Source organism: Bos mutus, chromosome 13, assembly GCF_027580195.1.
Source record: "Bos mutus isolate GX-2022 chromosome 13, NWIPB_WYAK_1.1, whole genome shotgun sequence".
Classification (NCBI taxonomy): Eukaryota; Metazoa; Chordata; class Mammalia; order Artiodactyla; family Bovidae; genus Bos; species Bos mutus.
In genome coordinates, this window is record NC_091629.1 from 52,021,802 (window position 1) to 52,036,734 (window position 14,933).

A 14,933-nucleotide genomic window follows, 5' to 3' on the forward strand; every position below is an offset into this window, starting at 1 on the left:
ACTCCATTAAAAATTATTACAAAATAATGGCTATATTTTCTTGTGCTGTACAATATACTTTGCTTATTTGTTTTATGCATAGTAGTTTGTGTCTCTCAGCCCTCTACCCCTATCTTTCCCCTCTCCCTTCCCTCTATTAGTGAGTCTGTTTTGTTACATACATTCATTTATTTTTTTAAATTCACATGTAAGTGATAACATAGAGTATTTGTCTTTGTCTGACTTCTTTCATGAAACATAATACCCTCTAGGTCCATGTATGTTGCTGCAAATGCCATTATTTCATTCTTTTATATGACTGAGTAGTATTCCATTGTCTATATATACACCACACCTTCTTTATCCATTCATCTGTTGACAGACACTTAGGTTGCTGCCATATCTTGACAATTGTAAATGATGTTGCTATGAATGTTGGGGTGCCTGTATCTTTTTGAATTCGTGTTTTCATTTTCTTTGGATATATATCCAGCAGTGGAAGTAGTTCTCTTTTTTAGGTTTTTGTGCCTCATGCTCTTTTCTAAGAAAGGGGTCCCTGCTCAGCCCAACACTCAAGAGTTGAGTCAGGTAGTTGGATTGGATGCTGCATGAAGACTGGACGAAGTTATGGCCAGGCTGTGCCAGGACTGCCCGCCCTGGATGGGGCTCCTCTGGGTCTGTGGCTCAGCCCTGAAGACACAGGGGTCTGCTCCTCCTGGGCTGGCCTCAGAGTGGCTTCACTCACATGGCTGGGCACACACTAGGTCTCAGTTCTTCCCAGTGAAGCAGGGAGGCGTACCTTCCCCAGGGGGCTGTTGGGAGGACTAAATGAGATTCTGCATGTAGCTGCTCAGCACAGAGCCTGTAAACTCTCAATAGATTCTGGTGATGAACTCATTGTTATTATTAACATGATCACTTCTATTTATATAATAAATAACAAGGTCCTACTGTGTAGCACAGAGAACTATATTCAATGTAATTATAGTTGTAATCCCCTGTAATGGGGAAGGAAATCTGGAAAAAAATATATGCAGATGAATAACTGAATTGCTTTTCTATATACCTGAAACATTGTAAATCAACTATACTTTAGTAAAACAAAAAATCAAAAAAACCATGAATATCACTCTCCCAGTCATAACTTTTTATTCTCAGCTGTGTACCTGGCCCTGCAGCTTTTAATATCTGGCTGGCTGTGTGTGTCATTCTTAATAGTTGGCAAGCATCAAACATTTATAAATCAGATAGTGATACCAGTTTTCATGTGTGCCTGTTCCAGATCACACCCTGTTTTTTTTTTTTTTTTTCCTGAAAATTAAAAAAAGCAAAAAAACCCAAAACCTGTTTGCCAGAAACTTGTAGCCACCTGACCCCCGGATGACGTGGCATCTGGCCATCAGGGCTGTGTTCTGTTGGACCTCTGAGACCCCGTCTACAGGGCTCAGTGCAGAGTAAGCACTCAGTAAATGCTGATGCCTTAACGACAGGGGCTTGAAGACAGAAGAGAAGCCCCTTCTCCCTTACCTTCTAGTTCCATACTGCAGACTTACTAATGCTCTGTAACGTGGCTGGTATCTTCACCTCCTTTGATTCCATTCTACTGGCCCCAAGTATGATCTGGGCCTTGGGCCGGGGCATGGGCTATCCTGCTTCCACATGAGGGACCAGCCCCCATGGGGAGTGCTGACCCCTTTCCTCTCCTTCAGCTGCACATAGCTGGAGCCAACGGATACCTGCGGGCAGCCGAGCTCCTCCTGGATCATGGTGTACGCGTGGATGTGAAGGACTGGGATGGCTGGGAGCCCCTGCACGCCGCTGCCTTCTGGGGACAGGTAATTGTCACCCACAGTGCTGTGAGAGAGGCCAGCTTACGGCCAACCTGATGACCTTTGGGCTGGGAGTTGGTTCAAAAGAACACCTGACCCACTTAGGGTGTTGACTACAGCTAGTGTGTAGGATGTGAAAAGACCTACGGAGTTTACAAAAAGGATTGTCAAATTGTGTCCTAACAAGATGACAATCCAATTTGCCAAATTAGAAAATTTCCCACATTTCTGTCTTGAGTTTTTCTACTTGTTTCCCAGATAGAAATCTCTGTAGCTTTCGCCATTCCTCTTTAAACATTTTACAGCTCTGGAGTTATAGCTGACTCCTTCTGTCCCTCGGTATGGCTGAGTCATGCTGGAGGAGGTGTCAAGCCCATTGCATTTGCCAGAGTTCCTGGCTTTAGGGGGCAGAGCCTTCCCTGGGAGTCAGCTTTGCCCTACCATTCTTTGGATCATATCCTAAGAAGCTTTGAACTCTCACTGTCTCCAACTCCTAGGCTTTCTCAGCTATGGGCAGGGGGGAACCCGGGCTTCTTCCTGTGTTTCAGATGCAGATGGCAGAGCTGTTGGTGTCCCATGGGGCCAGTCTCAGTGCTAGGACATCCATGGACGAGATGCCAATTGGTAAGTTCAGAAGGACCACACCTGCACTCATTGATTTTTTTGATGAGTGGAGGATAAATGGTTGAATATATGGTTGGATAGATGGTAGATGGATAGTTTGATGAATAAATTAATGGGTGGTAGATTAATGGATGGATAAGTGGGTGAATGTATGGATGAATAAATAAGAGGATGGGTGGGCAGAGGATGAACCTATGATGACTGGTTCAGCAAATAGGTAGACAGATGAACTAAAGGATGAGAGGGATTGAGTGGGTGGGGATATATGATTTCAGGCTCTTTTCATAATGTCTTGCTTGGGCTCTGTGGGGTACCTTCTGGTTTCTCTTGATATATTTTATATCAGTGGAGAATTGATAACTCCTCTTGGAAGTGATCAAAGGTGTATGAATCCTTCAGTCATACCTGTGAATGGGGACTGTGCGTGGGACCTGGGGTTTCCTCTTCTTACACTCCTCTAAGGATTGGGTTAAAGCCCAGGAAATAAGGCTGGCACTGCTTTCTCCCCTCCACCCACACCCCAGAAGATATGAATTTTCAGTGGGTCTGGGGGGCCCTCGGGGATCACCAGACCCTTCTCTGTCCCCTACCATGGACTCCTCCACCCTTTCAGACCTGTGTGAAGAGGAGGAGTTCAAAGTCCTGCTGTTGGAGCTGAAACACAAGCACGACGTGATCATGAAGTCGCAGCTGAGGCATAAGTCATCTTTGAGCAGGAGGACGTCCAGCGCGGGCAGCCGAGGGTGAGTTGGGGGCAGGACAGCCAGGGGCGCCCAAGGATGCTCCTGCCCATGGAGCCTGGAAGCAGCCTCCCAGCACCTCCCTCTCCCCTTAGGAAGGTGGTACGTCGAGCCAGCCTGTCCGACAGGACCAACCTGTACAGGAAGGAGTATGAGGGAGAGGCTATACTCTGGCAGCAGCGGAGTGCATCCGAGGATCAGCGGAACTCCACCTACAACGGGGACATCAGGGAGACCAGGACAGACCAAGAGAATAAGGACCCGGTGAGAGCTTGCCTCCCACCTGGCCCCAGTGACCACTGCCGTGGGAGGGGAACAGATGGAACCCCAGCCTGGTGTTGCGTCTTTATCTCAGAGCCTTCGGAGGGAGGTCAGCTGGCCATCGCCCTTAAACCAGCTGGATCCTGTCTGATGGGGTTGCCTACCGTGGTTATTGAGGCGAGTGTAGGATGTGTTCACGTCAGAGCTGGGTGATTGGCACACAGTAGGGGCTCATAACTTCCAGGGAGTGAGTGATCACCATGTGCCTGCTTGAGCTCCAGCAGAAGAGAGATTTTGTTTTGGCTTCCCAGAGGAGAAGGTTCAGTAGGGCGGCAGCTCTGGGAGAGAAGGGTGTTAAAACTTTTTTAGGGGGAACCTAACAAGATGTTGAGAATTGTGTTGAGATATCGGGTTGGAAGAAAATTTTTGAAAAGTATAGGGGCTGGCAGAACGTCTAAGAAGCTGGTTCTAGGAGTAGATACTGGTCTGGGCATTAAACCGCTTTCCTAAGAAGATGCTGTATTGTTTTCTGAGAACTGTTGTAATGAATTACCGCAAACTAGGTGGCTTGAAGCGAGACAAATGTCTTTTCTCCCAGTTCTGGAAGCCAGAAGTCTAAAAATCAAGGTGTCTCCAGGCTTGGTTCCTTCTGGATATCGGAAGGGGACTCTGCTCCATTCCTGTCTCCTAGCTTCTGCCATCTCGGGCATTCCTTGGCTTTTTGCTCGCGTGCCTCCAATCTCTGCCTCTGTCTCCACGTGGCCTTCTTTGTGTGTGGGTCTGTGTCTCTGTTTTCTCTTAGAAAGACACCAGTCATTGGATTAGGGCCCACCCTCGTCCAGTGTGACCTCATCTTAATGTAACTGATCACACGTGTGAAGACCCTATTTCCAAATAGGGTCACACTCAGAGATGTGGGGTGGATGTGAGTTTCGGGGGGCACTATTTGACTCAGTACCGATGCATTCAGGTCCATGCCTGGCTGCACTCTTGCTGAGTGGAGTATACAAGTTTGGGGCCAGAGCAGAACTGCTGGGCACAAGGGAGGGGCTGACCATACCAGCAGTGGTGTGCCTTTGTGGTTCTACCATCACACAAAGAGCAGCGGAAAACATTTCTAGCCAGTGTTGCTTGGAGGGATACAAAATGTCTCAGTGGGACCCTGCTTCCCTGCGTGAACAAGGAGGTCACGTGAGGGCTTGTCATAGGGCATGTTCCCACCAGGAGTGAAGGCATCTGCTCTAAAGAATCTCCATTGTGAGAGGAGTTTGGGGGAGAATAGATCCATGGATATGTACAGCTGAGTTCCTTTGCTGCCCACCTGAAACTATCACAATATTGTCAATCAACTATACTCCAATATAAAATAAAAAGAGTAAAAACAAAAAACAAAAAGAGGGACTTCTCTGGTAGTCCAAGGGCTAAGACTCCTCGCTCCCAATGCAAGGGACCTGGGTTTGATCCCTGATCAGGGGATAAACCACAACTACAGACCCAGCGCAGCCAAATAAATGTTAAAAAAGATTTGATTCAAAGTGTTTTTTTAAAAAGAGAGAATCCCCACTGAAACGCTGATTGGGATGGAGCCTGTACACTCGGAGCTCGAGTTCTGCCTCTACCCACCTAAGCTTGGGGGTTAGGAAAGAAAAGAGTTGTAGATTGAAATCAAATCACATTTCAGATTCTTCCCCGATATGCTTAATTATCTTTTCTTTGTGATTGAGGTGTAACTTGTATAACTTACAGAAATCTTAAATGACTTTTTCAATGACCTCTTTCCAATGTGTACCTTTAGGTGAAAGTACACGCATTTCTGTCACCCCAGAAAGCTCCTACGTTCCCTCTTCCAGGCAGCCCTTCTACCCCAAAGATATGAGTGTGTGCTTAGTCACTTCAGTCGTGTTCAACTCTTTGGGACCCCATGGACTGTACAGCCCTCCAGGCTCCTCTGTCTGTGGGGATTCTTCAGGCAAGAATACTGGAGTGGGTTGCCATGCCCCCCTCCAGGGGATCTTCCCAACACAAGGTTTGAACCCAGGTCTCCCGCATTGCAGGCAGATTCTTTACTGTCTGAGTCACCAGGGAAGCCCAGCTCAACCTGGTGCTCTGTGATAATCTAGAGGGGTGGGATGGGGGTGGGGTGGGAGGGAGGTTCAAGGGGTGGGGCTATATGCATGCCTATGGCTGATTCATGTTGATGTTCCGCAGAAACCAGCGCAACATAGTAAAGCAATTATCCTCTGATTAAAAGAGAAATGCAGGTTCTCAGGCCCCACAGGAGATGGACTGAATCATAAATCCTGGGGCTGGGACTCAGCACTCTGTGTTTTAACCAGCCCTCCAGAGGATTCGGATGCATGCAAGAATTTGAGAACCACTGATCTAAGGGTGTGTTTGCTCAGCCTGACTCCCAAGTCAGATTTCTGACAGGACTCTGCACAGATAGCCCCCAGGGCTGGCTGTGGTACCCACTTTTGGCAGAGCTGACTTCCTGATAGCAGGCACAGCCGTGATAAGACAACTCTGTCTCTTCAACCAGTGGCTCACGGTCTAAACTGTACAAGAAAATCACCTTGGGGAGGTGTTTTGTTTTTGTTTTTAAAAAAACCTGATGTCCAGACTGTAATATCAGTTAATTAAATCAGTCTCCAGGCTTCGGACTCAGGCATTGTATTTATTTATTTATTTATTAACAAATAGGCTTTATTTTTTTGAGTAGTTTTAGGTTTACAGAAAAATAAGTGGGGGGACTTCCCTGGTGGTCCAGTGTTTTAGACTCTGTGCTTCCACTGCAGGGGGCAAGGACTGGGGAACTAAGATCCCACGTGCTGTCGTGTGGCCAAAAAAAAAAAAGTTTTTTGTGTGTCTTCTGACCTTGTTTATAGTGATTTTTGGTATGCTTTATATTTTTGTTACTGTCAAATATATCCACCTTTTCCTTAGAGTTTCTAGGTAGCAGCTCCTTTTAAAGCTCTTGTTACCCAGGGATTGCTGGGTGTAAAAGATCTCTGAGTAAGAACCTCTCCCATTTAGAGCAGAGATATCCCAGGAGTATAGGGAGAGGATTCTCAGTGACCAAAAAGCCCAACTAAGATTGACTTAGAGACACAAAAAGAATGCACTGGCTTGGGTAACTGGAAAGTCTGGGCCAACTGGATCCGGGGACTCAGAACATATCATCAGGGGACTTCCCCAGCAGTCCAGTGGTTCAGACTTCACCTTCCAGTGCAGGGGGTGCAGGTTCAATCCCTGGTCAGGGAGATAAGATCCCACATGCCTCGCGGCCAAAAATCTAAAACATAGAAACAGAAGCAATGTTGTAATAAATGTAGTAGAGACTTTTAAAATGGTCCACATCAAAGAATCTTTAAAAAAAAAAAAAAAAAGAACATATCACGAGGGTGCAGTGTCTCTGTCATCTCTGTCTTCCTTAATGTTGGTTTCACAGCCAAGCAGACCTTTTGACACGCCGTCTCCCCAGTTTATGATTCTCACCCCTGCAGTTTCTATAGAAACAGAGCTGCTCTTCCCCAATTTTTCTAGCAGTAAGTCCCAGGGTTGAGTTTCATGGAACCAATTTCTGAACCCATTCCTGCACTAATTCCCATAGTGAGTTAATTGATTGGCCAGGTCCTGGGGTCATGGTTTATCTCCCGGAGCAAAGATGGGAGTCAGTCGGGTCTATCCAAACCCACGACTGGTGAGATTCCCCAAAGGAAAACGGAGGTTTTAGGTAGAGAAAATGGAAGAGGACGGGTTCAAGCAATCATGCCCTCAGTAGAGGCGCAGGTAGGGGTGGAGTTCAGATCCCCTAGCCAGCTGATGATGTTGTCCTTCTCACCCTCAGAACCCCAGGCTGGAGAAGCCCGTGCTGCTCTCCGAGTTTCCCACCAAGATCCCACACAGCGACATGGACATGCCTGTTGAGAACGGCCTCCGGGCTCCAGTCAGCACCTACCAGTATGCGCTGTGTAACGGGGACGTCTGGAAAGTGCACGAGGTGCCCGACTACAGCATGGCCTATGGCAACCCTGGCGTGGCCGATGCCACCCCATCCTGGAGTGGCTACAAGGAACAGAGCCCCCAGACGCTTCTGGAGCTGAAGAGGCAGCGGGCTGCGGCCAAGCTGCTCAGCCACCCCTTCCTGAGCACCCACCTGGGCAGTGGCGTGTCCAGGACGGGCGAGGGCAGCAGCGAAGGCAAGGCCCCCTTGATCGGAGGCAGAACTTCTCCGTACAGTAGCAATGGGACCTCGGTGTATTACACGGTCACCAGTGGAGACCCCCCACTCCTGAAGTTCAAGGCCCCCATAGAGGAGATGGAGGAGAAGGTCCATGGCTGCTGCCGCATCTCCTAGTCTCTGTGGGATGGAGGAGAGAGATGCTTGGGGAGAGGGGCCCTGGAATCCAGGCCAGCCCAGCAGCCCTGGCTGGGGGCGGGGGGCAGGGCAGCTGGGGCGGGAAGGGGGAGGTGGGCTCTGCGTTCCAGAGGAACTCAGAACCCACCTTTCAGCCAGCTGCCTATAGCATCACCACTTCCCATGGTTCTGCTTCTTGCTGCATTGTCTGCCATCAAAAAACAAGGCCCATCGTGGCTTCCTGTCTCATCCTGCTGTCAGATTTTGGGAGGGCGAGCTGGGATTCCAGTTCTATTGTTGGTCAAGGCTTCTCTGGACCAGTACTCACACATCGCATATCAACACACACACACACACACTCTCACACTCAGTCAACTTGTGTAGGGATGACACAGCTGGGCTCATGGGAAGCAGGTGGGAATGAAAATTTGTGAGCTCTTCTAAGAGGACTGAAGTTAAGATTCAGAGTTTTGTTACCACTGCCAACATGGCTTTAGCAGGGGAGGGGGCCTGCTAACCTGAGACCCATCATCTTGCCTGGAGTCCTATGATGACTTGGTATTGTTGTCTCCATCTGGTGGGAGCAGGAGGTCTTCTCTGTGTTCAGAGGGAGCTATGGTAAAGAATCTGATTGCAATGCAAGAGATGGGGGTTCGATCCCTGGGTCCAAAAGATTCCCTGGAGAAGGGAATGGCAACCCACTCCAGTATTCTTGCCTGGAGAATTCCATGAACGGAGGAGCCTGGTGGGCTGCAGTTCATGGGGTCGCAAAAAGTCAGACACAACTGGGCGACCAACACTTTCACTTTGATGCACCCACAGCAGGTGGATGAGATGGATGTAGACCTGCTCCCCACAGCCTTGCCCATGCCTAGAGCCAGCTGTGTAAGCACCCAGGGGCCAAGGTAGAACACCAGGTAATTCTGCTCGTGGAATAATCCAAATCTATTTTGCTCTTGGATGGAAGCTTCAAAATGTGGCGAGGAGAGGGAACAAAGGTAGCATAAGTGTGTTGGATAAAATAATTCTTTTAGACTGTAAAACTCCAGGTTGGGGAGGGGGATCGGTGAATTAGCTTTCTTTCACAGACAGTATCATGATCACTAGGTTTTACTGACTGGTATTGAAAAAAAGTGAAGCTAAGGGAGAAGCTTCAGTTGGAAGGGCTTTTCCAGGGAGAGAGGTGAGTTCATGTTTTTAATTTCTGCAGACATCTCTGTTCAGCATGACAGAGCCCAGCGCCCTGACCGAGCTTTGTGACTGGTCAGATGGTTTCAGTCCAGCCTGTCTCACCCAGTCCTCCTCAGACTGAGCCATCAGAGTGAGCAGTGGAGGGCTGCTGTGGCCCCCACCTCTCCTAGAGTGAATGTTCAGGACTCCCGGCCCAGCTTTGCTTTTTTAGGAATGCCCAGTGACATGGGCTTGCCAGTTGGCTCTTGTGAGCTCCTGTCTGGCCCAGGGGCTGCTATCCTGCTCCGGCCCAAGCCTGCAAATCCAAGGTGCCCATCTGTGCTCCAGCGTCGTGCACCGCATTCCAGTGGTGGTGCTGGAGTTGGGTCTTGCGCCAGCTTTACAGTTTCACGGCCCCCAATCTTTCTGATGCTGGGGAGGGAAGACTGCGAGGGACAGGATGCCTGCCTCCTCTCCACTGCGTCCTCTCATGAGCCCTTTGAAATTGTTGCCCACGAGTTGGACGCTGTCCACGGGCTTGGCCAAAACCTACTGGTGTAACTAACTAGCTGCAGGTCTGTTTCCTGCTCCGTGCGCCTTTTACTTGTTCTAAAACTACCTCTTTAGAGCTCTGAAGGGGGCACCTGAAGTCCAGATTCAGAAATTTGGGGGACAAATCTGGGTTCTCTTTAACCCTTTTCTTTCTGAACCTATGAGAAGTTCTCCCTGCGAGACATCTGGGCCAGAAGTTGGGGCTGGTGGGGGCCCCTTGTGCCACAGTGCTAGTAAGGGGGTCCGCTGTTTGTCCCAGTCCTCCACTGTGGCCCCCAGGGCTCCTGTAGCCCAGAGGCAGAGCTGGATTCCAAGGGTTCTGGCTGATGCTTCACCAGGTGCAGGGCAGCTGGACCGGAGAGCAGGGCCTCAGGAGTCACTTCGCCCCTGGTGGCTCCTGGATGCAGGGAGAGTCACAGCATCAGACCACTCCCACCCCAGTTTCAGGGCGGATCCAGTGTAGAGTGGAAAGTCAGGTCAGGTGACTGCAGACAGGTGTGCGTGACGCCTGCCACATCTCTGGGGTCTGGGGCTGGCTCTCTTATCTCATCCTATGATTGGGTCAGGGCAGGGATGATCCAAAACACTCATACCTTTAGGCTTTAAAAACAGTGTTCAGATGAGACTGACACTGGAATTCCTCTTGAGCTGTGAGCTGGGAGGTCCCGAGGGAAGCCACACGCTCCTAGGAGAGAGCTGTGCAGGTTTTCAGATCTGTTTGCTCAGAGACCAGAGACTGAAGGCATTTATTGCCCCCTCTGAGTCCTTCTGGCTGTTTCCTCCTTCCTCCCTTGCTTCCTGCTCCTGGGCCACTGTCTCCCACCCAGAAGGCTGGGAGTCCCAGCTGATTGCCTGACAGGAGCCAACTGCAGGCTTTTGGGCATTAACTCATGTTTTCAGTCAGGGATAAACCATTCCCATCAAGTCCCAGGGAAACTTTCCCTGTGGATCTCCTTGGTGTCGAGGGACAAGCTGGGGCCAAGGTCATTGAGTTATTCACTCTGTAGTTTATTGAGTACTGAGGCTCACCAGGCACTGTGTTAGGCTCTGGGGATAGAGGAGGAACGAGGTGGAGTGAGGACACTGCTCTTTACAGTTCTCATCCTTGGAGGACCACGAGTACCAGCAACTCCCATTTGATTCAGAGACAGAAAAGCTGTGTCCTGGTCCATCAACCCTGTGCTTTTCTGCTCTTGAGAATCCCTGGACTGTGGATTCCTTTAGTTTGGAGGTTGCTGAAATGGCCACCCTTGGATAACATTTGCCACTAAATGGTGGAGATGCTGGGTCTTGGGTTCCAGGCAGATGCCATCTGAAGTCTATCTGGAACTTTCAAGGATAGCTGCCTTCCAGCCAGCATCTTTTGGGCACTGTCTAACAGCAGTTTGAAGTCAGTGTCTGGAAGAAAAAGGAGCCTGGAATTTGCTGCCAAATACAACTCAGGTTCTTCAGCTCATTGTCTCTTGCTCGTTTATTACCTAATCCTCCTGCCCCACCAGTGGATAGTGGGAGGAAAAGGAGCTTCTCCTTTAACATCGAAGCCTTTCCTCATAAGTCTGCCTCTGTTCCTGGCAGATATGGAGCAAGGAGCACGGAGAAAGCTGGCAAGATCGACCAGATGCCCAGCTCCTGGTTAGACCCCAGTCTGGTGGCAGTTCCTGGCAGATTAAAGGAGGCTATTTCTAAAGCATGTGCCACATAGCTCCATGTGAGCTCCAGCCCTTGCTCCCACCCTGAAAATTGGTGACTCCCACCAGAGACTGAGCTGCTGGCTAGTAGCTCCAGGAAGTTGAATGAACCCTAAGCCTAGGTCTTCTGAAGACTTAAGGATGTAATTCTCCATCAGATTATGCAGCATTGATGAAACTGCTCTGTACTGTTTGATCAATCTCAGCAGGCTTAGAAAAGTTAACAAGGGTGTGTCCCCTGACCTACCCACCAGTTGGCTGGCCTTGTCATAACATGAGACCCATTTTGGTTATTGGTATCAGATACCTTTTGATCTGGAGTTCTCTCTCCCACTTGCTTTTCCAGAGCAGAATACTGGGATGCTTTCCAGAAGCGCGCTTCTTACAGGATGCCTAGAAGGACTCTATTTAACTCTTGCTATTGTGACCTGGGGACAGCCTCCCCTCCCCCAGGGCACCTAAGAGCCAAGGGTCATGTGGCCAGTGGGTGACTTTGCAGAAGTGACTGCCTTCGCTAGAAGCACCCCTCAACAAGAGTCTCTTGTTGGTCAGTTGGTCAGAGGGCCTGCTTCCCATGGGCACTGTGAGTGCCAAGGTGCGGGGCCTGGCTCTGTGCACCCAGGAAAAGTCTGCAGATCCCCAGCCCCCCCGCAATAATTCACCAGACCAGAAGCCACTGATGTACAGAGAACACTTAAGAAAAATGTATTTTATGTGAAAAAAAAAGTTAAATCTCTGTATACTGTATCAGCAGCTTTGTGTAAAAATGGCAATCAAGAGAGTCTAATATATTTAAAGCCTTTTTTAAAAAAAAAAATCCTCGCAGATCTTTGATATTGTATTGAAGTAACTTCCAGGTAAGCTCCTTGCCACACGTGGCAGTGGTGGGCCATTTGAGACCATGGCTCAACCACATCCCAAAGGGGCGTGCCCCTGGAGTCGCTTCCAGTTGCCAAGGCCTGTGACAGAATTCGCTGTTAAAGAGTTTTTAATTAAGATGAATTAAATTCCTTTTAATAACACCTGCTCGGTGTGGCTGTGGTCATTGCTATGAACTTGCTTGAACTATAAGGATTTGAATTCACAAAGAGGTGATGCCTGGGATAGATGGCAGGGGAGGCTTCCCCGTCCCTGCCCCCACCACAGAGGCCTTGCCTGGTTGGCCCCTAAATCACAGGGAGGCCTGAGGGCTCAGCCATGGAGCAAGTATCTTTCTAGACTGCAAGAAGGTGAAACAGGATGAAATCAAGAAAATAAGAGTGGTTGAAAATGACCTTCAGGGACTTCCTGGTGGTCCAGTGTTGAGGATCTGCTTTCCAATCCAGGGGATGCGGGTTTGATCCCTGGCCAGGGAACTAAGATCCCACGTGCCTCAGGGCAGCTAAGCCCATGCTGCGTGTGCAACAAGAGAAGCCCCTGCACCACAACTTGAGAAAGCGTGCGTGACACAACAAAGACCCAGCACAGCAAAAATAAAGAAAGGACCTTCATCCTATCAAATGTTGCTTTTGAAATGAGCATGGAGCCCTGTGATAGCTCCTCTAACATTCTCTTCCCACACTTTGTTTGTCTGATGACATATATAATGGGGCTGCCCCCTCTTCTGTTCTCTTGACCTGTCCTTCTCTCCTCCCCACTCTATCCCTGTCCTCCTCATATAGTTTACAGTGGGGAAGTCAAATACTGCTTCACATTTTTACAACAACTCAGCAGGTAAGACCGTGGTCATCCTCACTTCTGACCTCAGGCAATGGAGAGATTGATATGCTCTAGGGTTACACAGCCCTAGACAGTGGTCCTTGCTTTCATCACATACAGAAATTTGTGGGTATCTTGAAAGAGGATGAAAAAGGGTGCTCTCTTGGACCCTTCTGGATGCTGGCTGCCAGGACAGGGACACACAGAAGTTCCCACACTTGAGCTTGAAAAACTTCACAAACAGGCTGGGTTTGAGGAGAGAGGATGAACAGAGATATCTGTGTAGCAGTGGACATTCATTGATTTGAAAAGTATATTGTTTTTTCAATGCTAGTGGTAACCTCTCACATTTATGAACACTCTACAGTTGTACATATGTCTTCTCACACAAAGGGAATGAGGCATGAAAATTAGCTATTAGATTTAGCACTGTGATGATGATCTTTTAATTAATTAATTAATTTGGCTGCATTGGGTCTTAGTTGTGTCTAGCAGGATCTTTCCTTAGTGGTACGCAGATTCTCTAGTTGTAGCGGCATGTGGCAACTTGGTTCCCCAATCAGGGACTGAAGGTGGATTCATAACCACTGGCCCACCAGGGAAGTCCCTCATGATGAGCATGACAAGAGGTTTTGGTTGAGCAATGAGGAATGAGTCTAATTGGACAGGATTCAAGACAGAATGGGAGGAAGACTGGAGATGGCAGGTATAGAAAACTCGTTTGAGGCTTTATGCTATAAAAGTGAGAGAGAGAGATGGGGAGGAAGCTCTAGAGGGATGTAGGGTTAAGAGAGGGTTGTTTGAAGGATGAAAAATATTTCAGCATATTTGTATGCTGATAGGAATGAAACAGTAAAGCAGGGAGACTGATCATCCAGGAATGAGGAGAGAATTGCTAGAGACATAAGCTTAGTAGTAGAGGGATTGGTGATAATGGAAGGTATCAGAGACAAGCTCAGGGGCAGTTCATCCATAGTAACACAAGGCCCAGTATGTGGGCAGAGATGCAGAGCAAGTTCCAGGAATTGGTGATGGACAGGGAAGCCTGGCGTGCTGCAGTCCATGGGGTCGCAAAGAGTTGGACTTGGCTGAGCAACTGAACTGGACACAAGGCCCAGTATGTGGGCAGAGATGCAGACAGGTAGGAAGATGTGGTGGGAGCATGTGGAACGGTCTTCTCTGACTGCTACTATTTTCCTCAGTGAAATAGGAGGCAAACTCTTAAGAGTAAGAAAAAGGAAGAGGTAGAAGTAGGGAAATGTAGGCTAGCAGGCAACCTTAAGGGCCCACTAGAGACCATGAATTTCAGGCACAGTTGGTAGACATCGTTGTGTTTTCTTTTCTGCAGAATTGTATGTCTGCCCTGGTGCAGGTGGAAAGTAGGTGGAGAGTGGGGTTTAGCCAGGGTTAGGGGTTCGACAGGCAAAAAACGGTGAGGTGAGAGAAGAGAAAGCTAGCTACCCTGAAGGGCAGTCAGACGAGTAGCTATTATGATGGACTAGTATTTTTTAACGAACGAATGAATGTTTTAAGTGCTGGGGATAAAGGCGACATGGCTGAGCCTCACCCAAACTCTGTGAGCCCTGGGGAGGCGCAGTCAGTGGGTCAGCGTGCCCCAGCAGGCTCCAGCCTCTCCTCTGTGTGCAGATTCCTGACTTCCTTGGGCCTTGCAAGGGCCGCGCTGTGGGGCGGGCGGCAGAGGGCGCGCGACGCTGGCGCGGGGGCCGGGCTCTCGGGTTTCAATCCAGGCTCACTGTCTGTCCCACCGCCCCGGGTACCACGGCCACTTAGGCCTGGCACCGGCTATCTTGATGAACTCAGCTCCCGCCAGGGCCAGAGCAGGAATGCCACCTCGGAGCAGGCACGTAGTAGCCAAGATTTAAATTCCACCAAGCAACTCTGGAGCGAGAACGTGGACTCGGTAGCCGTCTAACAATGGCCTGGGAGGGGCGGGGCTTCGGGGAGAGGCCGGGCCGCGGGGTACCAATAGCAAGTTAGGGGGCGGGGCCGTAGAGGCAAGCCCTGCTTCCGGACG

General features: G+C 49.3%; 1 protein-coding gene across 3 annotated transcripts in view; it reads left to right on the forward strand.

Annotated features, from left to right (window-relative positions):
• Window positions 1-12,222, forward strand: part of PPP1R16B (protein phosphatase 1 regulatory subunit 16B) — a 108,117-nt gene extending 95,895 nt beyond the window's left edge. For all 3 annotated transcript variants that reach the window (XM_070381728.1, XM_005895982.3, XM_070381729.1), the window contains exons 7-11: window positions 1,689-1,814; window positions 2,357-2,432; window positions 3,046-3,175; window positions 3,268-3,436; window positions 7,281-12,222. In XM_070381728.1, coding sequence (XP_070237829.1) covers window positions 1,689-1,814; window positions 2,357-2,432; window positions 3,046-3,175; window positions 3,268-3,436; window positions 7,281-7,790 — 1,011 coding nt within the window. In that variant the 3' untranslated portion in view covers window positions 7,791-12,222. The remainder of the gene's footprint in view (window positions 1-1,688; window positions 1,815-2,356; window positions 2,433-3,045; window positions 3,176-3,267; window positions 3,437-7,280) is intronic.
• Window positions 12,223-14,933: the final 2,711 nt, after the last annotated feature.